The 23,589-nt window shown below is 42.1% G+C and overlaps 1 protein-coding gene across 8 annotated transcripts in view; it reads left to right on the forward strand.

Annotated features, from left to right (window-relative positions):
• Window positions 1-23,589, forward strand: part of LOC109637215 (C-myc promoter-binding protein-like) — a 52,061-nt gene that overhangs the window by 18,919 nt on the left and 9,553 nt on the right. For 2 of the 8 annotated variants that reach the window (XM_069526452.1, XM_069526457.1), the window contains exons 3-23: window positions 87-333; window positions 568-637; window positions 2,648-2,817; window positions 4,564-4,850; window positions 5,565-5,631; window positions 5,864-5,922; window positions 6,075-6,219; window positions 6,408-6,583; window positions 7,091-7,191; window positions 8,801-9,016; window positions 11,681-11,826; window positions 12,086-12,124; window positions 14,267-14,400; window positions 15,141-15,273; window positions 15,657-15,863; window positions 16,036-16,164; window positions 19,083-19,224; window positions 21,036-21,164; window positions 21,492-21,584; window positions 22,712-22,831; window positions 23,122-23,271. In XM_069526452.1, the coding sequence (XP_069382553.1) occupies window positions 87-333; window positions 568-637; window positions 2,648-2,817; window positions 4,564-4,850; window positions 5,565-5,631; window positions 5,864-5,922; window positions 6,075-6,219; window positions 6,408-6,583; window positions 7,091-7,191; window positions 8,801-9,016; window positions 11,681-11,826; window positions 12,086-12,124; window positions 14,267-14,400; window positions 15,141-15,273; window positions 15,657-15,863; window positions 16,036-16,164; window positions 19,083-19,224; window positions 21,036-21,164; window positions 21,492-21,584; window positions 22,712-22,831; window positions 23,122-23,271 (2,960 nt within the window). The remainder of the gene's footprint in view (window positions 1-86; window positions 334-567; window positions 638-2,647; window positions 2,818-4,563; window positions 4,851-5,564; window positions 5,632-5,863; window positions 5,923-6,074; window positions 6,220-6,407; window positions 6,584-7,090; window positions 7,192-8,800; window positions 9,017-11,680; window positions 11,827-12,085; window positions 12,125-14,266; window positions 14,401-15,140; window positions 15,274-15,656; window positions 15,864-16,035; window positions 16,165-19,082; window positions 19,225-21,035; window positions 21,165-21,491; window positions 21,585-22,711; window positions 22,832-23,121; window positions 23,272-23,589) is intronic. The other 6 variants (XM_069526463.1, XM_069526468.1, XM_069526461.1 and 3 more) reach the window with 6 other exon arrangements.

Consider the following 23,589-nt stretch of genomic DNA (forward strand, 5'->3'; position numbering starts at 1 on the left):
ACTGCATATTGTGTTCATTAATTCTACATGGTGATCACACTGAGAACTACACGATCTTTGGCTGACTTTCTGCCTCCTCTCCCCAGTGTGTTGTTTGAGTGGAAGGAGCGACTAAAGCAGGGCTGCCATCTCATCCAGACCACGCCCTCCGGTCGCCCAGCCAATATCAGCGGCAATTCTTCTCAACGCATCTACGTCACTTACCGCCGGGCGCCTGAGAGTCAGCCACATGCCGCCCTGGCGGTCACAGACATCTGCATCATCATCCCAAGCAAGGGAGAGTCACCTCCACACACCTTCTGTAAGGTGGAGAAGAATCTCAACAGCAGCATGGTGAGAGAGACGCAGACCTATAGAAAACTTGTTATCATTGCTACACAGACATATTTGTACTTATATTTCATCTGATGACGTCAGGTCCAATTTGCAATCAGTCTAAGAGGTAATTTGATGATGTTTAAAATATTAAATAAATCAACTATTGTACCAAATTTGAGATGATGCATTTTTTTTTCCGAAATGTGATCCCACATGCTAACGTTTCCCTTTCTGCTCTTTTTATGCTAGTGGGGCTCATCTGTCTACCTGTGTTACAAGAAGTCTGTGGCCAAAACCAACACAATAGCCTACAAAGCAGGTAAGCCTTCATAATCCCTTAACTACTGATGCACAGAGATCCATATGTTTTCCTCCTGTTACTGGTTACTGGAAAACTGAATGGATGTATTTCTGTCGTTACAAAATTACAACTCGATTCGATTTGAAGTGATAAGTGTGGATTGCATTAAGCACATTACCAGGTTCTTCATGTGTTAGAACTGTGCTGTTGCAGCAATGTCTCTAGAGGAGGGTCGGCTGCTGCAGGGTGAACTGGCTGCAACAGGAAACTGCTGCAGCTGTACTTGCATGTTCAGGCTTGTTGATGCCTCAGATTTGCAATAATTAGATAAGCCTCTGCACGCCTTTATTTTTCCTCTTTAAAGGGTTTAAATGGTTGCCATATCTATAAAGGATTATTTCACATTAAATCCATTTTGTTTTTTGGTGCCAAAAACACTTTGACAGCCGACTGTCTGATCGCACTGTTGGCTCAGCGGCTGCTTTCGACTCAGATTGGCTTTTGTCATAAACGTCTTAAATGAGCAGCAGACTGTGAATGGAGAGATTCTATCTGTTTCTCTCTAATGCTTTGGATGAGTCAGCTCAAAGAAATTTAGTTTATTTTCAAAGTTCCTGGCCAGGAAACATCCAGCATGCATCAAGCTTCAAGTTTTGGAAACAGATGTATTTGGCCACATCTGTCTTTGTTTCTCGACAGATGCAGGAGTTTGATACAGAACTGAACAAGCAAAGCTACCTTTTGTTGATGAATCCATGGTTTTTGTAGGAAATGAGAAGAAACCAATTATATATAAACCTCAAACAGGGATGTGCTGAAATCACATCAGTATACACTCACTTGGCAGTTTACTTGGCATAACTAAATATGTGATATGCAACGAGAGTAAAGCCTGCTTACTTGTGAATACCACACAGTCATTGGTGTGTGTGTGTTTGTGTTTATACAGAATTGTTGAATTGCACAGTGTGGATTATACTATTTATTTAAGAGTGTCATCACCGGAGCAAAGAAAATATTCCCCAAAAAACTTTAGTTGCTGACTACATGATACAGCAGTTTCTGTTTATTTCCTCAGCGGGTCTATAATAAAGCTACAAACAACATGAAAAATGATTATTTTTTTATCGATGTTAGAAAAAAAGTTCCCACTGCTCATTCACATAATAATAGTAAAGAAGAAGTAAAGTTTAAGGTGTAAAACTCCACCACCGTCGCTGGAACATCATACACAAACATTTAAGCTGAGCGTTTTGCAACTCGCCAACAAAACCTCCCGATTGATCTGCAGTAAAACACAGTTTGGAGACCAGACATACAACTTGGGGGTTTCTTCTGGTAAAACACATTCTGGTCTAACACTAACATTTCGAAACCTTTGGCAAAAAGGTTTCGGGCATGGGGCCTTGTCAGGGGATTTCCAACCGTGGTGTCATTACAGTCTCCTGTATATAACCAAACGTAGACTTAAGGTGGTCCACGCACAATCGTTGTGGCTGTAGACTTGTGTAGTCAGCCTACCCTGTTACGACACCCCTGGAGGTTGAAAATGTGCATTTACAATTTTTGTACATTTGAAAAGGGTTTGCTGAAACACTTTTTGTTGTGGTCTGACAGTTTGTAGGTTTGTTACTTGGTGTTTAAACAACACAAACTGTAGCTGCTTGTGTCTGTCAGTGATGCTTGTGTTGCGTCATCTCCGAGCCAAAGTTACATGTTACCCAGACAGAGCAAAACAAATTCACAACTTCATTGTTTGTTGTTTGTGTCCACTGACAGTGACTAATCACCTAAAGGCCTCATTACCAAGCACTGGTTTCTTATTACAAAGCCATTGAAACACTGAGTCGATGAAGTCGCATGGAATCATTGTGACTAAAATAAACTGAACTTGTTTTGTTTCATTCTTAGCTCATTAGAAAGACAGTTCTGAATCTGGATTAGCTGTTAATTGGTAATCACAGGGGGAAGCTGCACTTAGCATCTCCCTTAATTGAGCCTGTTTGTTTATTTTTTATTTCCTGTTAGGTTTATTCAGCAGATATCCAGAGGAGGACTATGAGTCATTCCCGCTGCCAGAGTCGGTCCCTCTCTTCTGCCTTCCCATGGGAGCCACGATCGAGTGTTGGCCGGCAAACACCAAATACTCCCTCCCTGTTTTCTCCACCTTTGTCCTCACAGGAGCCTCTGGAGAGAAGGTAAGACGGAGGAGGATCTCTATTCTACTTTCTGTCCATGTCTCACAGCAACACGACTAACAAACATATCTATAGCAGCAGCAGCAGCAGCAGCAGCTATAAGAGGCCCTGCAGTGACCGTTAGACCTCATCAACAGGCTCTAACTGCCATCTATACAGCTGACACGACCACAGTGTGGAACGAGAAAACCACAAAGCTCTGGATGCCAGAAGGGAAAGTGGGTCAGGCATGCATGTCGCTATTGTCTGTAGAAAACCTTGCATCTCCACATCCAGGCTTTCTATTTTTAGGAGGCGCTTATTGGCTGAAGAAGAAAAAGATAGAAAGTGATTTAACTGAATGAGGGTTTGCATTGGTGAAGCTGTATTTTCCGAATTAACCGACATGTGAGATTTTTTTTTCAGTTAATTGCGCAGCCCTACTCTGACATGTGTTTTCTCATTTTTACATCATATCCCAGTTCAGTGGGTCAGATAAACTTTTATCACAGTTTTAAGAAACTTAAAAACACTGGCTCGGTTATTCCCCCCCAAAAAATACCAGCATGTTTTAAATTGTAAATTTCCGTCAAAGTAATCGTGAAATACGTGTTTTCTATTATTTATGTTTTATATGACATTGTGTGTTTTCATGTTTCTGATAAGTTTGTTTTTTGATTTGAGCGTGAATCAGGAAAGTTTCATGTTTCCAGGAAGCAGATTTATTTGAACTAATGCTGATACTGGCTCAGCTAACTGCTGCTTGTTTGGCACTCGTGGTATTGACGTTCAGTAAAGGTTAAACACCAGTGCTCCACACTCTCTTTATTTATATGCATATCAATGTTTCCATTCAATAAAGAGTGCAGGGATGAACCAGAAGGTTGCTCCTCTTCATTATAATGTGGCCGGGTCATCTGTCGGACTTGAAGCTTCTTCTTCTGGAAATTATTATTAAACAAAATCTGTTTCTGACTTGGGGTTAAAGTTAGAATCAGGTTAGACGGAGGGTTGGGGATGGATGTGATGGTGGAGGTTGGTGTTATGTGTCCTGAAGTAAACGTGTTCTTGAAGGTTTGTGTTTATACATTACTGCGGATAATTGGTTGTTATTTGCAGCTGTCTTGATGATGATCGATTATTTAATTATTTTTCAATTAAACTGACTGAACATTTGCAGGTTGCAGCTACTCTGTGCAAAGTATTTTCTGGTTTTAAATTATCTGGCATCTTTGCAACTAATTGTTGTGACATTTTATAATGTCAAAATGATTAGTTCATAATGATTAATTTGGCAAAATGATTACCTCAGTCAAGGAGGTTTCGTTTTCACCCGTTTGTTGGTTGGTTTGTTGTCAGCAGGATGACACAAAAGCTACTGAACAGATTTCCAGGGAGCCAAAAAATAAAATATTTTTCTTTTCACTGAACATTCTGAGATAGGAAGGTTTTAACGTGTTTACAGATTCCACAGAGAATAATTAATGAATCTTGGTGGACTGATTTCTGTGAGTTTGTGCTGCTTGATTAGATTTAAGGGGACTGTTGGCCCTGAACACAGAGACGAAACAGATGCAGTAAGAGGTGCATGCAAACAGAACTGTTTTCGTGACCCCCGACCTGCACATTTCACCCACAGGTCAAGAGAAATGTTTTGCCAGTTCGACCTTTAAACGAAAATCCAAAATGGAGAAGTGTCTAAGTGTGACATCATAAACACGACAACAAAGCAATGCAGTTGTGTAACCAACGTGTCTCCTGTTCCAGGTGTACGGTGCTGCCATTCAGTTCTATGAGCCCTTCCCGCAGGAGTGTCTGAACGATCAGCAGCTCTCCCAGCTTGGCCTCCTGAGCCTGGATCCACACAAACCCTCCTCCACCTCCCCGAACCCTGCGGCCTCAGCTAGCGGCAACACATCCAACCCCCGCCTGGTTTACACCAACAAGTGTATCTGTCTACTCTCTCACTGGCCCTTCTTTGACGCTTTCCGCAAGTTCCTCACATTCCTGTATCGCTACTCCATCTCTGGCCCTCATGCCCTGCCCATCGAGAAGTGAGTCGCCTCTCGTTTTCAGCCTTTGATGCTCTTCTAGGTTCTTTCTGATTGTCAGTCTTGAACATAAAACATATTCTGTTCTCTTCACATATGTAAATAGAGGTGCAATTGCATCCATCTCAAATGATGTAACCTTCACTGCAGTGCAGAGTCAAGAGTTTCTGACGACAGGAAGTTGTGAAACATATAGTTTATTACCAACTCGTTAAGTCTCTCCTCAAAATGCTGTGCTCTTTCTGTTTACGGATTCGTATCCAACGTTGAGCATAAGTCTGTAGTAGTTGACGTTGACACAAATATAACATTCTTGCATATCGGAGTTTACTATATGGTGTTAGATATCTGAAATCATCTTAGGGACAGATGGCAATACTCACTATTTTACATAATATTATTAACTTTGTATGTTTTCTCTACATTTGGGGAAACTAAAGAAAAGTGAAAAAAATATAGTGACAGTGACAAAATAGGTCCATGAATAAAAATTCCATCACCCATAGCTGTTCTCCCTACCAGGGTTAAGTTGTCGAAACCAGGACATTTACTTGACGTTATCCTGGTCAGGTAACGTGTGACAGAAGATTCATGCCTCCTATGTTTTACTGCTGCTCATAACTCGTACACATCTGAGAGGGGTGAGCTGATGGATGACTTGGCCGCCCACTGCAGTTATTTTTGGCCTCACATCCTCCCCGTTCTTCTCCCTCCCAGGCACATCTCACATTTTATGCACAAAGTTCCCTTCCCCTCCTCGCAGAGGCCTCGCATCCTGGTGCAGGTATGTTTTGCTCACAAGGTATTTGTGATTTTCTTTGTAAAAAGTGCACAGGTAATGTGTCATTGTCTGCATTGTAATGTGTGTTGGTGTTTTGGTTGTCTGAGGGGTGCAGGCGAGGCAGAATTTAGATCCTCCGCTATGGTTGAATATATGAATTATTCAGTGTAGGTGTATTTTTTCGTTTCTCTTTTTTGCCTGGTCGGTTTTATATCACTCTCCATCTTTTCTACAGCTTTCCCCTCATGACAGCCTGATGTTGAGCCAGCCAGTATCTTCTCCTTTACCCCTCAGGTGAGAGAAAAAACGCGTCAGCCACTAATTTGCCTCAAATGACACATGGCTGCAGTGTATGTGCTGAATAACATTTTTCGTATGCATTGATTTTTTTAATTTGTGGGACACAAAGTCTATTGATTCCCAAGAATATGAATATTTTTTTGTAGTGGTGGACGATTTTCCACGCTGCTCCAAAACCTCGGACCAGAGAACGCCATCACCCTGCTGGTGTTTGCTGTCACCGAACACAAGATCCTGGTGCACTCACTGCGTCCGGCCGTACTGACCAGTGTCACTGAAGCTCTGGTTTCTGTAAGTTACTGCATTAAACGAGGAGCTTATTGTGATAGAATGATGAGGTACAGTTGTGCAGGAGACTGAGGCTTGGGATTCAATTTTGACCCGTTATCAGCAGCACATAACATCTGTAATCATGGAAATTACGCTTAGATCAAAAGTCAGTGAAGGCCTCACTTTCTCCTCTTCCTCCCACTCCTCAGATGATCTTCCCGTTCCACTGGCCATGTCCGTATATTCCTCTTTGCCCTCTGGCATTGGCTGACGTGTTGAGTGCCCCCTGTCCATTTATCGTGGGAGTGGACTCTCGCTACTTCGATCTTTATGACCCCCCTCCAGATGTGAGCTGCGTGGACCTGGACACAAACACCATCTTCCAGTGAGCATCACACAAATCCTCCCATCGCTCTTGTTATTTAGGGAAACTACTCATGCGAGGAGTGAAATCTATGATATTAACATTATCTGTCTTCACATCGACTCATGATGAATACCGTACGTGCTGTTTAAAGGGTTAACTTTAGGGCAGTGAGCCACACATATCATGTTCAGCACTTCCAGCTCTTAAGATCAACATTGTTTCCTTTTGCATATTTTTTCCAGACCACATTCGTGCCTGCTCATGAGTTCTAAGTTTAGAGATCGCGCCAATTTCCTGGAGCCTGTTGGAAATTTTTATTTTTGCAATGTCAGACTTGTTTTAATACGAAGCGAATGCAATTTTCTGGTATGTCAGGTGAGGCCAGTAATGGTTCACATCATTTTTGGCCTCATTAGCAGCCAGACAGCGTTAGGGTGGTCTGAAATCCGCCGGCTCGACCACTGTCCGTGTTGGTTTAGGCCTCTCAGCCTCTCAGCAGCTCAGTGTCTGCCTCTGCTTTTTCAGCAATGAAGATAAGCGAGCACTCACATGGAAGATCCTGCCAAAGAAAGCCTGTAAAAACCTGATGAATGTGCTGAGCAATCTCTACCAGCAGCTGGTCGATGGTGAGTACTGAGCTGATAAATGAACTGCTGGAATACATTTTCATAAAAATGTGCCAGTTGTTTGATTTTGTTGTATTCATTTCATGGTCAGTCCTGCGTGTCTGTTAAAAAATTTATTTCAGGAAACGTTTCAAATTTGTGGTTTTTCCTATTTTGTGTTCAGTTGAAGAAATTATGTCTGAGTATCGAGTCAAAGTCCAGCCTCATTCTTCCACACGAGCCAAAAAAACCACGAACTATGAACATCTGGCTTTTATCTCCAGTGTGAAAGGGTGCAATCCCTCCCAGGTCAAATGACTCCGCAGTAGTCACGTTTATTTATCGGCTCCAGCTCTGACTGGTGGTGAAATTTGACACATGCGTGAACACAATGATTTCTGCACTAAAAACACACATTTACTGATCAAAGCGTCTCACAAGGAGGCTCAGGCTTCAGTAGCTTCAACCCACTGATGAGATGCAATGGATCCCTTTCACCAGTCTGCACAGGAGCTATAGCGGCTCACTGTCACCCCCGCTGGGTAGGGCTAGCTGCTGCTTTTGTCGACCAGCCAAAATAATGCTTACCAGAAGTTGTGCTCTACTTTATTCAGTAGTGCACTTGAATGCCATCTTTTCATTTTGTAGAAGTCTGCAGGTTTGTCGCTGGAAGAAATAATTGTTTCACATCTAAAGCAAACTTGTATACTAATGAGAAAAGATTCAATTGTAATTTAAAAACATGTATTTACACACCAATTTTGGTGTTAAGGGTTTAAGACTTCTTTGACTATATAATCACCTTGTCTAATCAATAAAAGAAAAAAAAGTAAATGTGTGGCTAAGTGAGGTCCTCAGAGGGTTCTTTGATGAGGTTCTACCTCATTCATCATCATTAGTTTTGGATTCTGTTGTCTTTCCAATTTGTCATTGATTCAATCCAATCAGCAGAAGCTGAAAACCAGCAATAATCCTATCATAGCATTATATCCCAATTATCCATCTGCCTTCAGCTCCAGGCTCATTGTATTATTGTCAACTTTTCCTGCTGTTCACAGAGCACACTCTCCGAGCTCACTCATGAAACCTGCTGCTCGTCGAGCTGTAGAAATTGAATAAATCAATTTACTGATTCAGTGAAGGTGAAAATCTACCCAGCTGCTGCCACAAGTGCTGAATATTGATATGTCAGTCAGAGATTTAATTAGAGACATTTAAACCTTGTAGACCTTCAGAAACTCAAGTTTATTGAGTCTAATGACATACTCCTAATGCTCGTTCACCAAACAAGACTTAAAGCAACACTCTGTCATGTTTTACCATAAACAACTAGCTTCAATATGAGCTTGATAATTAATTTCTCCTTTCCTCACCCTGAGGGTCTGTTCTGTGTAACTGTGGTGAGTGGGTACAATCTTCTGTGAGATGTGTGGAACTGACTCATAGTCGCTACTTCAACTGTCAGAATCAGGGATCCAGTAATCACATTCATAGACTTTGATCATAATGACTTAATCAAAAATCAAATGATGGCACATTTTCAACCTCAGTTTGAAGTGATGATTGAACGTTTATGTTGATGCTTATACGTAACGACTCAATGCTGAATGAATTTTTGCTCTGTTTTCAGGTCAGCACCGACCTGATGGGCTGCTGGAGCTGAGCATGAGCGACTCGTCAGAGCTGAGCTGTGGGAAGAGTCTTCACACGCTGGAGCTGGAGATCCAGGAAGCCTTCCTGCGCTTCATGGCAGCCATTTTGAAGGGCTACCGTTCGTTCTTACGACCCATCACCCAGGCTCCGTCTGAGAAAGCCACAGACGCTAGTTCACTCTTTGACCTACAAGGTATCTGTGTTATAATATAATAATATAATACACTTTCCCTGTGCAGTATTCTGGAGACTCAGAGGAAACAGGGTGAATGGATGAACCCCTCTGTCCTTTTTCTCAGCAGCCTGCTTAAACAAACCATCTATTGACGACATTTCTTTTCTCTCAGAAATAAAACAATCTGCATGATGGCTCCCACCAAAGTGTTTATTGATTGCAGATGGTTCAAGTTTTGCTGTTTTAATACCAGTAATCTGACATGTGCAGTGCCAGCTGCTCCACCACAAGCTCCTGAGAAAGATGGAGCTGATCTGTGCCTGGTTGAGTTTTTTGGTTTGCTGTTGTGGGTGGAGAATTCACCCACCTGGCTTCAGAGGCTCACAGACACGTTTGTGTATCATCGTTCAAACAGAACATGATCATATCGCTTTGGCACGATTTGACAGATGCCTTGTGATGAACAGATAATGAGCTTTCACCTAAAGGAGACGTATTACGTTCTTTAGTGTTTCTTTCTGCTAGTGTGCAACTCCTCAGCCGCAAATTGTCCCTGGTACGAGGCAGCTCTGCACCGCTTTGATCTCAGAAGTGAAAGCCCCTTCCTCCCCCATATGCTGTAGTTCCTCCACAATGTATTTGTGTTATCTTCTATATCGATCAGATTATTGACTTGTCTTCTTGTGAGTGATAAATGTGAATAATCATCATCTGGAGGACCTTTTGCAACAAAAGATCGGGGATATCTCGGTACAAGGCTGGTTGAAAATCCGCAAAGTTCCCATTTAAATCCAAACCTCTTCAATCAGATTTATCTTTTGGAGAGAACCTGTTTGAACTGATTTGCATTGCGCTGGTTTTTTTCATGCTTAAGCTCTTTGAAAAATGCGATGTTTGGTTTGTATCCACAAACATGACTTGGAGGCGACACCTTATCTTTAGTCAGTTTCTCAGATCAGTCACAGTCTCAGTCAAGGTTCTTGCGACCCAGAGCGGTTTCTTATTTCTATTTAAATAATCTGAGGTCTGATCTGAGAGATTGATTTGAAAGGTTAAGCTGTTCGTGTGGAGAAAATCAATAACATTCTCAGTATTTTAGAGCCTGTGAGTGGATCCATTGTGTTGGTTTGAGGACTAATATTAAAAAAGGTTTAGTTTGATCCACTTATTTGTTGTTGTCCAGTCTTTAGTCGAGGCTGTGAAGCCTGAGTCTATGAATGTATAAAGAATGCTGTGTCATCTGTAGCACCTTCTTCTCACCAGCTGGTCAGATTCAAAAACAGATGGTGCTGTTTAATACATGAGCTTTCATAAGTGTCCATCCCCACCTCTGAGTAAACACACAGACACTGTTTACGTAGCGTTTTCCGGGGTCGGAGGTTCAAGGCTGTTTTGCAGACTGAAGGTTACGCAGCTACCAAAGCCTCCAGAGCCTCGAGTCCGGCCTCTGCATCTGGAGCGTGTTCACGTCATGGCTGGAATGAGTTAAAGTGAAATCATGGCTGCGCCGCTTGAGGATGGCTGCAGCCAAGGTCGTATCCAGAGTGAGTTACATGATATAGCAAACAGGACTGTCTGCAGGACGTTACATAATGACTCAGCTGAAGAAATATGTAAAAGCCTATACATCAGGTGGATGAAAACAACAACATAAAATATAGAATGTGTTACCTTTTTTCTGATGCCTCCCAAAATAGCAGTGTCCTCTGTTATTTAATTGTATTTCAGTCCAGCATCTGTCACCTTAACTTCATTAAATGCAGGGAGTGTCCAGGAGTGTCTGGGGTCCCGTCTCTAAATAAGATAAAGAGCTGAGAGGAGTCCGAATAAATGATCCAGGTTGCAGATCAGCATCAGGATTATAGACTGTATCTAAAGATGGACGACATGAAAGCTGCCACAAGTGAAGTGTCTCGATCGACTCCCGGTGGCTGATACATTACAGATCACAACCCTCACCTCCTCCATGTTAGCGGCACATGGTGCAGTGGTTAGCACTGTAATATCCCAGCTTGGCTAGGTCCTAGACAAACAAATGACAATTTAATTATTTATTAAATGCTCCGAAAATGAGTTGAGACTGACTCATTGATTGTTCAAGCGAGTGTAGAGGCGGTATCCTGATACTGCGGCTCCCTCTCTGGCTCAAAATGATGGCAGCGTTTGCATCTGGGATATTTTAGCTTTGTTTCTGTATAGAGGTGGGAAGTGCAGACACATCGTCTGTCTTTATATATAGTCTAGGAGCTTGGGATTTAGATTTTCATCAGCTGCAGGAAGTGTTTCTAAGTGTTTGGCTTCCACCTCTGTGCCGTGAGCCAGCGTCCATCCATCCTGCTTTCAGTCTCACAGCAGCAGCAGCGGTGGCTTATTAGTCAGTTAAACTGCTTTCAGCATCAATCAAGGAAGCGATTCACTTTGTTTCCCCTCCTACATCCCTAAAAGGCCATTATACTAATAACATTGTGTTTGGCTGCTGCTGCATCATCCAACACAAGACAAATGGAAGTTGTATACGTTATACATGGAGCCTTTTATTGGATAATGGATTGTTCAACCACACCTTTCACTCCTGTCAATCATTTTTCAGCAAAGGAAATAATTTAGATGTTTATTAATAATAATAGTTTCTAACCTTTGGTAATTTATTTGAAAGCTAACGTTTAACATTGATGCCCTCAGGATTCTTGAAAAGCCGTGACCGCTCTCACCAGAAGTTCTACTCACTGATGACGAAGACCCAGATGTTCATCCGCTTTATCGAGGAGTGTTCGTTCGTCAGTGACAAAGACGCCAGCCTGGCCTTCTTCGACGACTGCGTGGACAAGGTGAGCTTTTATTCCTAAATTGTGCTGTTTATATTTTCTTTCTGATGCAGTGGAATCAAGCTTCTGACAAAAACCTACAACAAAGATACAATTCCTTCATCCTTCCTCTTCTGGAGTGATTCTGTTTTTCTCTCTTTATCATCCTACAACAGTACTAGTAGCTTCAACTCTCTCCTGTGTTGGTTCACCTGCTTCTCTCCTTTTCTGATTTCCCGAGTTTTTCTTGTCTCTTTTCTCTTCTGCCTCCATTTGCGAGCAGCTCTACAATTCAGAGCGCAGTGCGGACAAAGGAGGGAAGGTAAGTCTATTATTACTTGTTCGATTCTGGGTTAATTTTGTCTCCAGGTGGGAGATTGGTGCTTGGTGCATGCTCCTAACAAACAACAAAATCATTAGAAATTGAAATAAGTTGTACAGGAAACTACTACATCCATGCTAGTAAGTTTTCGTCACACGACCCTCTTCTGGAAGAACAGGCATCAGCCTCAGCTACTAGTGTAGAACACAACATAGATAATACAAGTGTGACTGACACTTGTGGAAACTGATGTTCAAAGATTGTTTTAGTTTGAAAATGTCTTATTGAAATGAAAAACATAGTAATGTGGATGTAGCCCTTGACTCTGAAGGAAGCAGTTTGCCTTCAGACAACCCCCCCCACCCCCCCGCTTCTTCAGCCTGAGCTGTCATGTTCATTTTCCCGCTCACTCATCAGAGTCTGATTCATAAGGAATACATTTAAATTAAATACTGTGACTACCCTGGAAGATGATAGTTTTCCATTCTTCGAATTTTAATTGTTCACAGCAAATTTGCTTCGGCAGCGGTTTTTAAGATGGTGAAAGAAAATTCTGTATGCACAGTTTTCTGTGCTATATACTTTTTCATGAGTACAGTGAGTCAGGGCTTTTAATGCCTCAGGGATTTCTGATGCGCTAACGGAGCATGAAGAATTTTTAAAACCATCCTCTGGGCTCATATCCTCCAGTGTGACAGTATGAAGAGACCGTCAGTGTTTCATCTCTGCTCCACCGGGAGCTTTTTCAGCGTTTTACCCTGTTGCGCTCACAGTATTACTTCATCAGACGTGTGTGCTGAAGGTTACATTTTGTGTGTTTGCAGTCTTAAAGTCCACAGAGCCATTCCCTTCCATGTCACGTCTGAGGGATTTTTTACAGGTGACATTTGAAATAGACTTGGCTGTCCTCTGATCACTTGTGTGTGTATGTGTTTTGGCTATGATGGAGACATAGTGGAAGTGAATTCTGAGGCCAGCGTCCACAGCTTGTCTTTCCTGTTGCCCCAGACGTGCAGTGGGGTTTTCTTGTCCTTTCTATGCATCAGGTTCACGGGCGTTTGAATCTGACTGAGTCTTTGTGACCTGTGGCTGGATCACATTATTTACTCAGAGAGAAAGTACACTGCAGCACTCGGCTCACATAGACGTTGTACTACACTCAGTCACACAGAGAAAGATAAGGTTAACATGTATTGATCCCCGAGGGAAAGTAGTTTATCGCAGCAACAAATTTAATTAAATCCAGCGGAGGAACAACACCGAACAGAAACTAATCATACAAATGAAATATAATTGAATCAATTAAGAGCTTTAAAAAGCTTAACAGTAAAATGGTGGAATTGAATGTAATACTTGAATGGTACTTAGAGGAGCGCATACCTCCGCTTATGCTCAACAGTCCCATTTAAATTCACTAGATCCAGATGTTTGTTTGAATCTGCACCAAATTGCACACACGCCATAATGTATGTGTTCTTTTTTTTTTGCTCGTGTCCCATCCCACCACCAAGATTCGTAGAAATTATCTTTAGTTTTTGTGAAATCCTGCTGACAAACAAGGAAGTAAACAGACTGACTGACAGGTAAAGACATGACCTCCTTGACCGAAGTGACAACTGTGGAATTCCCTTTTTAACCAGACAGTAATTTATCATGTGCATTACAACCCACAACTGTTATTATTTTAATTCTATTTAAATTGAAGTTTCGATTATTATGAAAAGATTTGTGATTGCCATACTGTGTGAATTGTTAAGGCTAGTTTCTGTTTGTTTGTGTGTGAGAGATAGAGACAGGTAGCAGAGAGGTAGAAAAAAAAAACAAGAATAAAGAGAAAGGGAAACATGTTCACTTGGGAAATCTAGGTCACCTGCTGTCGTCCTCCCTCAGCTCTGCCAGACACACTTTTTGTCAGAGTCCTGCACTCAGAGTGACGGATATGAAGCTGCTTTAAATTTATGTTTTAGTAAAAGTGTTTATTTAAAAGGTGTCAGGCCAAACACTGAAACATTTATTACAGGGCATAAATTCAGGATTCAACGTCCTATGAATTACTCCCCATTTCTATCTGCTGTGCACCACCACCCACACATCTCTGCTTGTGTGTGTGTTTGATTGTGTGCGTGTGTGTGTGCTCTGCAGGTGGACAGTGAGAAGCCCGAGGAGTCCAGGCTGATAGAGTTTGATGAATCCCAGCGCAGTGAGCACACGGTCTTTATCACACCTCCAGAGCTGCCTCCCCTGCCTGAGGGGGAGGAACACCCGCTCTGCTACAGGTACATTAAACATTGTAATACTCAAATGGTGGAAGACATAAAACATTCATTTGCCAAGATACATTTTATTGTTTTAGCTGGATCGTCGCTCTCGTTTTAAATGTGCAGTGAGTCACTGTAACCCAGATTTCGCACCAGAAGAGAAGGTGTTGTCTTGTTAGATTGAATCATGTGCTAATAACTCAATGACTTCATCTGTGAACAGGCTGCTACTACACAAACATGTTCCTGTGTTCCTGAGCCGTACACAGGACTGACACTTAACAGCATGGAGAAAATTACAGAATCTAAATAATGAAAATCAGTGAATTTAAACTTGGAACAGCCGATGATGAGGATCAGCAGGAGTCCCGCTCCCTTACTGGGAGTAAAGACCGAACATGACTGCTGGTCTGTGTGGGTCTGAATTTGTGGTACTTGTATTCCGCTCTGTATTGCTCTGTATAATTTATGCTTTTTCAGAACCACTTAAATTAAGCTGCCCTAATAATCCATAATGACCCGCAGCTTTCCAGAATTTTTATCATCTCTCGTTGAATATAATTACATCCAAACCATATTTATGATCACTGTGACCTTGGAAGGAATTATTTTATTTCAAGTGTTACTGAAATATGACTTTTAATTTTCAGACGCTGGTGGATTCCTCATGAGTTCATATAGACCGATAGATGTTTTAGTTAGTTGTAAAACTGTGTGACTGCTTTCACTAAAATGTGTGCGTGTATGTTCTTTGTCAGGTACGATGGTTTCCCGGTGTTAAGTCTTGACCTTTTTGACCCGGTGGAGGGTCTGCGGACTCCCTCCTCCCGCCTCGCTGCCAGACACAGCTGCCCCACCAGCCCTGCCCCCATGTTTAGACGCACCAAGCAGGTCAGCACCACAGTAACTCACTGCTGCTACATGTTAATTTACTGATGTGTTTGTCTAAGCACTGAGCTGATCACTAAAACAGAGCAAGCAAAATCAAACTCACAAAAAGTAAAACCTCCAGGTAAGAATCTACACTATCAACTTAAATTCAGCATACAGCAAAACTGATATCCACATATTAAAAAAAATAGGTAAGGAAAAATAAGTTTTGTTCCTAATGTAGTAGTTTCAATAAAGTGTTGAAACTGGTAGATTTCACTCTTGATTTACGGTGGCGGCTGCTCTGCCAGCTTTGAGTTGACACTCACACTTATCTCCGAAGCGAAATCCTACGTGTCCTTGACGCCTGAAAAGAAAAATGTTCCTTCTCCCCTCACCCACAGGAGATCAAATTGTCCCAGAAGATAGCAAAGAAATACTCATCCATTCCTCAGCTGTGGTCCAAGTGTCTGCTCCGTCACTGCTACGGTCTGTGGTTCATCTGTCTGCCGGCGTACGTAAAGGTGTGCCACTCCAAGGTGAGGGCCCTTCGTACCGCCTACGACGTCCTCAGGAAGATGCAGGCCAAGAAGTTGCAGCCCCCTGATGAGGTAAATATATGTTTTTACCAAATTTTCCCAACATTTGCACTAAAGTTCAACCAACACGTACCGAAACGTTTTTAATTTTAACTTTAGAGTTTTTCATTTACCTTTTTTCCTCAAGGTAAATTTTCCCCGGTTGTTTTTTAAGTAAATTGTAAAAATAAATGTACCAATACAGGTGTGTTACCGGGTGCTGATGCAGCTCTGTGGACAGTATGGTCAGCCTGTCCTCGCAGTCAGGGTCCTCTTTGAGATGAAGAAGGCTGGAATCCACCCCAACGCCATCACATACGGCTACTACAACAAGGTACACGCCTCTTGTGATTACGTGTGTTGTAAATCTGCACAAATGTGTGTAACATCAGAGACCCCAATTCAGACCTGGTACTAAAATCTGTCCTGAGTTTTCCCCTCGTAAGTGGTCAGTAGTAAGTTCAGTTCCAAATCCAAATTCACCCTCAATGCGTCTTGACATCACAAGTGGTCACAGGAGACACATTCAGGACGTATTTTAATGTGTGAACTCAAGTTAACCAAAGAGACGTCGAGTTGTGATTGGATCTCTCAGGACCGATGTGAGCACCAGGTCTGAACAGTCCACAGACATCTGGTCATTTGGCGAATGAACAGCATCAACCCTGAGTCTCTTTTCCAAACAGAGATCTTGCGTTTACAGTGTGAGTAACAGATACAACTGGCCAATAACTACGCTGTGCAATAGCTGACACAGTCATTTATAAAACAGATCAGCTCTGGGACTCCGAAGTATCACAGTATGCTGTCAGCCTGGGTGTGGTGTTCGTGATTTGGGTGTATACATACAATAAAGTCTGAGAACTGGCTGTTGTATAAATCAGATTGTTCTTAAGCTCACGTTATAGGGACATGGAAATACAACAGAAAGGATGTAAACGTAGGCGTCCCTGGAGGAGTCGGATCCACATGAGATCAAATAAATAGATAAAAGTTTGATAAAGTTAATACTATTATCATGAGTTGCTTTAATATTCCAAATTTGTATTGATTGCATTAATTAGGGTTTGAATGCTTTTTCTTAAAACGCGAAGAGATACCATTGATTTATAGAAAGCTTCGGAAGCTGTTTGATGGATTATACATCAGACTGTTTGCAGCCTGGAGGCTTATTCCCGATACTCACTCATAAATAACTGCATCCAAATTATTACACCGCTGTGCTCGGCTGCTTCATCACTAAAATTCATTCCTCTCCTGTTGACACTCGTGAGGCAGAGACACTTCATCACGGTAATCGCTCTGCACACGCTCGGCTTTCAGGTAAAAAGAAACATTGGTGACATTTGCAGTTTCCCTCCCCAAGGTCGTGTGACGTCATGTGAAGAACACACTCGGGTGTCAGGATGAATTGAGAGTGTTAGCAGCTCAAACTGTCCTGATGTGGCGACACGGGGATAATAAAAGTAAATAAGGTGACGTGGAAGCAGGCTTACAGACGACAAGGCCCCTGGAAAGGTTACTCTGATGTGTTTTGACGCCTCAGAGGTTCTTATTTCCTCTTTCAGGTGAAAGACTTTGATGAATAAAGTGTCCGATGCCTCCATAAACACAGACAGTAGTCAAAGTAAAAGCTGCAGTGAACACATAGTAGTTTTTTACTTCTCGTGCCTCTTCAGGTCGTTGAAAGTGAGGAATGGGAAGGAGGAGGGAAGAGACGTTCTCTGTGTTTGTTTACATACTTATCTGTTCATTCTGTGATTTAATCCCAGTTCAGGATGTTTGGTTACATAAAATGTTTTTCAGGTATTTAAAATAAAGCCTCAGTGAAGAAGAAACTGCTGAATTAAAAGTGATCTGCAGCTCAATAAAATAAACCTGAAGCTAAACTGAACAGAATATTCCTCCTGACCTTGTATAGAGCAAAAATGATGAGGAAAGTGATGTGATAACTAAAATATCAGTTACTGATTTTACTGCTTTTATTCTGTAAAGCTCTTTCATTGTTTGTCCGAAAAGATTAATTTGACAAATGTCCATCTTAGAGCTCTCATGTATTAAATGTAGAGCCTAACGAAGGCTTGTTAAGTCTCAGTCAGTCTGAGGCACAGACCACTGTGTGTTAGTCACATTAACAGATTCACTGCCAGTGGTTCCAGGATGTTCGTTTCACCTGGTCCACATCCTTACAGCCTCCACACAGCAGCAGCCAGTGTAATAAACTCGGTGCTGTTCAGAGGCATGCCAGTGATTTCTCTAAGGGGGCGTCTGAAGTGTATTTTAGGAGCAGACAGTGACAGTCGAACGTGACTTGGCCACCGACAGCTGCAGTGGCTTTTCTGTTCCGCCTCTGATGCCGAGAGTGACTGTGGATTCACACAGCAGTTAACGGCCTTGATGAAAAATTCATTCAAGATGGTTTTATGGAAAAGAGATTGGGTCAGTTTCAGTTCATTCAGTTCAAAATGTTCAAGATTAAGTCGCAGCTGCAGTTTTCAACATATTCAGACGCTTTGTCTTCAGTGGTTTATTGTAGTTTTTAGATGAATATATGAATATTTCAATGTGTGGAATAGAGAAAACACCCATATGTTTAATAATTAGAATTAAAAATGAACTGAATCTAACACGGCTACTAGAAAGGTTTCAAAGTCATTTGGCAGCAACATATTTATGCCTCCTTGCCGTTGAAGCCAGTGAAGGATTTCAGGTCATTCCGTCCCATTCTTGTGAACACAACAGAACGCCTTGAAGGAATTTCTCCAAACCTTTGAACAGATTGAAGCTGGACTCAAGGATAAACTGATTTCATTTAGGTCGTCAAAGATCACTGTGACCTCACATATTGATTGCATTGTGAACGCATATCTCAGGAACACCTCAAGAGAATCCGTCCAGATTCGGCACAGATGTTCACTTCCACTCACGGATTAACAGATTCGATTTGGGTGGTCAAAGTTCAAAGGTCACGGTGGCCTCACAAAACGTGTGTTTGATCTCTTCGACATGATCTCAACGCTGCTTTTTGGAATTTCTTCACCTTTTGACCAGTTGTCACTTGGACTCAGAGATTCATTTAGGAGATTTCAGGGGTTAAAGGTTAAAAGTCTTGGTCGTTTCAAATGAGTCTGGAAAATAAATGTATGTAGACTAAAACTGCACTGGTTTATGAGTGCATACAACTACAGGGCAGTGATTCTAATTCCTTTACTTACCTTTTTGTCCCTGTGTGTCTTTCCTCCTGGTGTCCAGGCGGTGCTGGAGAGCACGTGGCCCTCCAGCACCAGAGGAGGATACTTCCTGTGGATGAAGCTGAGAAATGTCGTTCTGGGCGTGGCGCAGTTCAAACAGGCTCTACGACGGCATGGTCCTGTCACCCAGAGCCCTCTGTCAGGTATCTGTGATTAGACAGAAACACCCTGCATGTCTGAGAGGAAGAAAGAAAGTAATCTCACAGACGCTATAAAAATATTCGCCTTCCAAAAATCCACAAGAAACCTAATATCAACATCCTCTGAAAACCTTCAGCAGTCTACTGTTTCATGAGCATAGATAGAAAGTTTGTAAACCATATGAGGGAATAAAAAGAACCACAAGCACATTTGGAAAGCAGCTGTTCACAGCCCACCCATTTGCAAACAGAGCTCTGTGTATGATAATAAAATGTTGACTCAGAAGTCGTTACTGCTTCATTAAGAGGCAAGAAAATGTGTGAAAATACACAAATTGACTCCTATAAAAAAAAAAAGTGTGTAAGACTCTGGAGTCTGACACTAATCTGTTTTCATTTAAATCAACACTATGTAAACTTTGGAAACTCCGTGTCAACATGAAGTTTAAATCACCACTTCTATGTGCCTGGATTTGAGTTTTGATGAAGTTGTTATTACCCATGATTCCCACTCATCAAAGTTACATAGAGCAGACGCTCAGGGTGCGGAGTGGGAAAGAGCTCAACCATCAAACTCATTTTAATGAAGCTGCTTGCTAAACAAGTTTCATTGCGTTGCTTTAAGACGGTAGAACCGTAAAACACAAGCATCTCAACATGTGTGATTTAACTCACCTGCATGCCAGTGAACACCTGCACGTCAATCCCCGTCCTGCTAAACCCGGCTTTTTTTTTAAGACACTCGCTTGAACCAGAGTTAATTATTGTGTTCAAGCCTCCTCGTCAGTTGTGATTTAGTTTGAACACATTCAGTTATATTGTCCACACATCTAAAAGACACATGGAGTGTGTGGATGGATGAAAAAACGCCACTAATGACAATTTGTAATACTTTATTATTTAACTCTCCCTCACCCTCTGACTCCACTCCTGCCACCAACATCACATTTCATCCTGTAGTAATAACTGGCCAACACTTGAAAGAAAAACTATAATCTTCTATCAGCTGTTCAGTGACTGGAACTCCCATTTACATTTGGTATAAAGTGGAATTAAATATTTAGAATTTCACATTTTTCACATGATTTCTTCTCTTATATTTACCATTGATTTACACGTCCTTCCATATTTTAACAATTATTTTCTTGTTTTGCAATCCTTCATGTTTTGTGTTGTAAAGTGCTCTCTATATAAAGTTATTATTATTATTTGTATTGTGGCATTTTGAAGCTTTTCAACACTTAATTCTTATTTCATTATCCTGGTTCAGCTGAATTTATATCAAACTACAATGGGCACTCAATACAGCTCATCTGCCAAGGCCCAACAATCCCCTTCTGAAACCAAATTTAAATTCACGACATTCACTGGATTTTTATTTGGATCTTCACTAAATTGCACAAACACATAAATATCAGTCCCTTGATGATGCCTGATTTTTTTTATTTTCATCAAGATCCATAATTGTTTTCTCTGAGGAATCAAGGAAAATGTTAAAAAAAAAAAAAAGAAAGTGAAAAGAAAATCTGGATCCAGACCAAAAAACCGAAGTTTCGTAGAATTCTGTCTGCTGGTTTTTGTGTAATCCTGCTAAAAACAAACAAAGCAGGTGAAAACATAACCTTCCCAGTGGAGGTAATTAAAGTAAGACACCAGCAAGATACTGTTTCCTGCTTGAGACGGTCCTCGTCTCTTACTTAACATCACCTGAAGGATTATAAAGGTATTTATTTGAATGTGTAACAAAAAAGTTGAAGATCAGAGGAGCCGCAAACGAGCCCTGCTTCCTTTAACCCGCTGTTGTCTTTGGGCAGATGGCAGCGACCTGGACGCTGTGAGTCACGGCAGCCTGGATAGCTCTGTCGACACTAACGTGGCTGAGCAGGGTCACTACGCCACTGACTCCGTCAAAGTAGACCCCACTGATGATAGATCTAGCACAGGTACACTTCAAATGGCTGCTGCTTGTCTCCATCATTAAGAGGCAGCCATTTTGTTCTACTGTACATCTTTTTCTTTACTCTCAATGACATCTTTTTTTTTTTTTTTTTTTTACCCTCCTTCCTCATTTGTCCCACTCACCGACTTGGCCTCCTCCTCCTCGTTTCCCTCGTACACCTCCTTCCCTCCGCTGCCTGTTTTTCCACCTTCCTTTCGTTTCCCGTTGTTCATCCGTGTCTCTCCCTGGTTTTGCGGCTGTGGTTTCTGCTCTGCTCTGTCCCTAACCCTGCCCTTCACTCTGGCCCTACCTGTGTTGCCCTTGCATGCAGTTGGCCGTGGGGGCGGCAGCGTGGGCGCCAGGGCCCCGGTGGCCCACTCCCACTGTGGGGGCTCTGAGCTCAGAGAAGCCACCCTCCACCCAGGTAAACCTCTCTGTCTGTCTCTCTCTCTCTCTCTGTCTCATCTTTGCAGTGTTTCCTCATTGCCACTCTTTTCCTTTTTCTGTTTCTCTCTCTCTCTGATCTCTCCTCCTCTGTCTTTCTTCCACCACGCCATCTTTCCACCCGGCACATCACAGTCGGATGCTTCTGTGCTGCTCTTCTCTCTTTTGGTTTCTCTCTTGCTCTCCCCTCACGATTCACCACTGAGAGATTTGTCATTGTCAATTATGGCGTTTAATTACCCAGGGACACATTCTTTCTGATTACGGAAATAATTGTAATCACAGAGTCGGCACCTCTGCAGGAGACTTTGCGTGGTGCGCACAAAGAGTGAGAGAGAACCTCAGCTCACAGCACAGCAGGGAAGGACCTTGATGTGCCATTTATTGATTATCACAGTCCTAGAATGGTTTTAGTCCCTTGGCATCATATGTGAGTCGCTCCATACTATGCTGCAGCTTTGCCACGCCGCCCTTATGCTTTATTTAGCATTGATGGCCAAGGAGGCTCATGGGAAAGATAAAAGAGGAGAACAAATCATCAGACAGCTGGTTGCCTGCAGGTTCAGGAAAGTTAAAGAGACAGGTGGAAGATTCAGCCCCGAGTGACAGCAGGCTTCTTTTACTCCCTGAAGTCAGGTCTTCACAGTGAAATTCCTGAGCAGCTGTGAACGTGCCGTTTGTTTCCGCACAGTAACTGTAGAGCTGCGTGCCCTCAGGTGGTGTCTTTTATTCAGCACAGCTTTAGTTGCTGTTTCTCTCCTCTCTCCCACAACAGAGCAGATAAAAGGGAAGAAATGCCTCTCTGGCTTTTCCTCTTAATGTCTCATTTACGTTTCCTTCCGGCAACAAAAGATTCACAACTTCTTTTTTTTTTTTTTTTTATAGCAAAAGCTTTTTTCTAGTTTTGTTCTGTAGACACTGAATATAAAGGACATCTGGCACATACAGTAGTGGTAGTAGGCAGAGGTGCCGTTTTGAGAAGCTAGAACTTGAATCCTTCTTCCTTTATTATCATTTATTGTGGTTTATACTTTTGTTTAAAGTCAGTGCCTGTGTTCTCCCCTTTCTTCTGTTTAATCACCTTCTTCTGTTTTTCTTGTTCTGCAGGAGATCAGTCAGATTTGGGTTATAACTCGCTGTCCAAAGAGGAGGTTCGGAGAGGAGACCCCAGTGCCCAGGACGCTGCCCCTGACAAGGATGAAAAGAAGGAGAGCGACTGCAGCTCCTGTCAGTAGTTCCTCTGATCAGATATCACCTGATCTTTATGTTGACTGTACCCTCTAAATGAAAAATGATAACTTGGCAGACTTGTAGCCACACAGGATTTCCCCTTCCTCTGCCTTGATCTTCCCGTCTCCTCCAGAGACGATTCATCTCTCTTGGTTTCTCATGCACATCAAAGCATTTCAATCACGTGTTTTCCCTCCAAGGATTTTTTGAAAGAACGATATCATGTTTAAAGCTGTGCATGTTGTCAAAAAGGACGATTTTGAAATTGTAATTTTTTTTGTTTGTAGTATCTGAGACGGAGAGCGCCAAAGGAAGTAAAGACTGCCTCCCTCAGCTGGACGTGGAGGTTCACTCCTCTTTCAAACCGCGGGGCATCGTTCGCAGCAGCTGTGCATTTGACGACTCGTCCTGTAAACCCAAGAGCTCTGTCAGCACAGGTACACAAGGAAATATAAGAAGAGTTAATAGCTTTGCGATGTGGGAGAGAGATGCTGGTACAGGTTAACGAGATATTTTGAATTCAGTTTTACAAATAAAAGCCCTTAAAAAGTATTAAATTGTCTTAAATTCAGATTGGATGGGTTGTTTTAGGCGCATTGCCATCAAAGGTCGCTGAAAATCCCTTATGAAGCAAACTGTCTTTTTAATTCAGGACGATGCTGAAGTCTCAGACATGAATGTGTTTACTTGAAACAAGAATGACTGATAGAGAGATAGTGGCGGAATCATTTACATATGTGTGACCAGGCTACACA

Source organism: Paralichthys olivaceus, chromosome 1, assembly GCF_024713975.1.
Source record: "Paralichthys olivaceus isolate ysfri-2021 chromosome 1, ASM2471397v2, whole genome shotgun sequence".
NCBI classification, from domain to species: Eukaryota; Metazoa; Chordata; class Actinopteri; order Pleuronectiformes; family Paralichthyidae; genus Paralichthys; species Paralichthys olivaceus.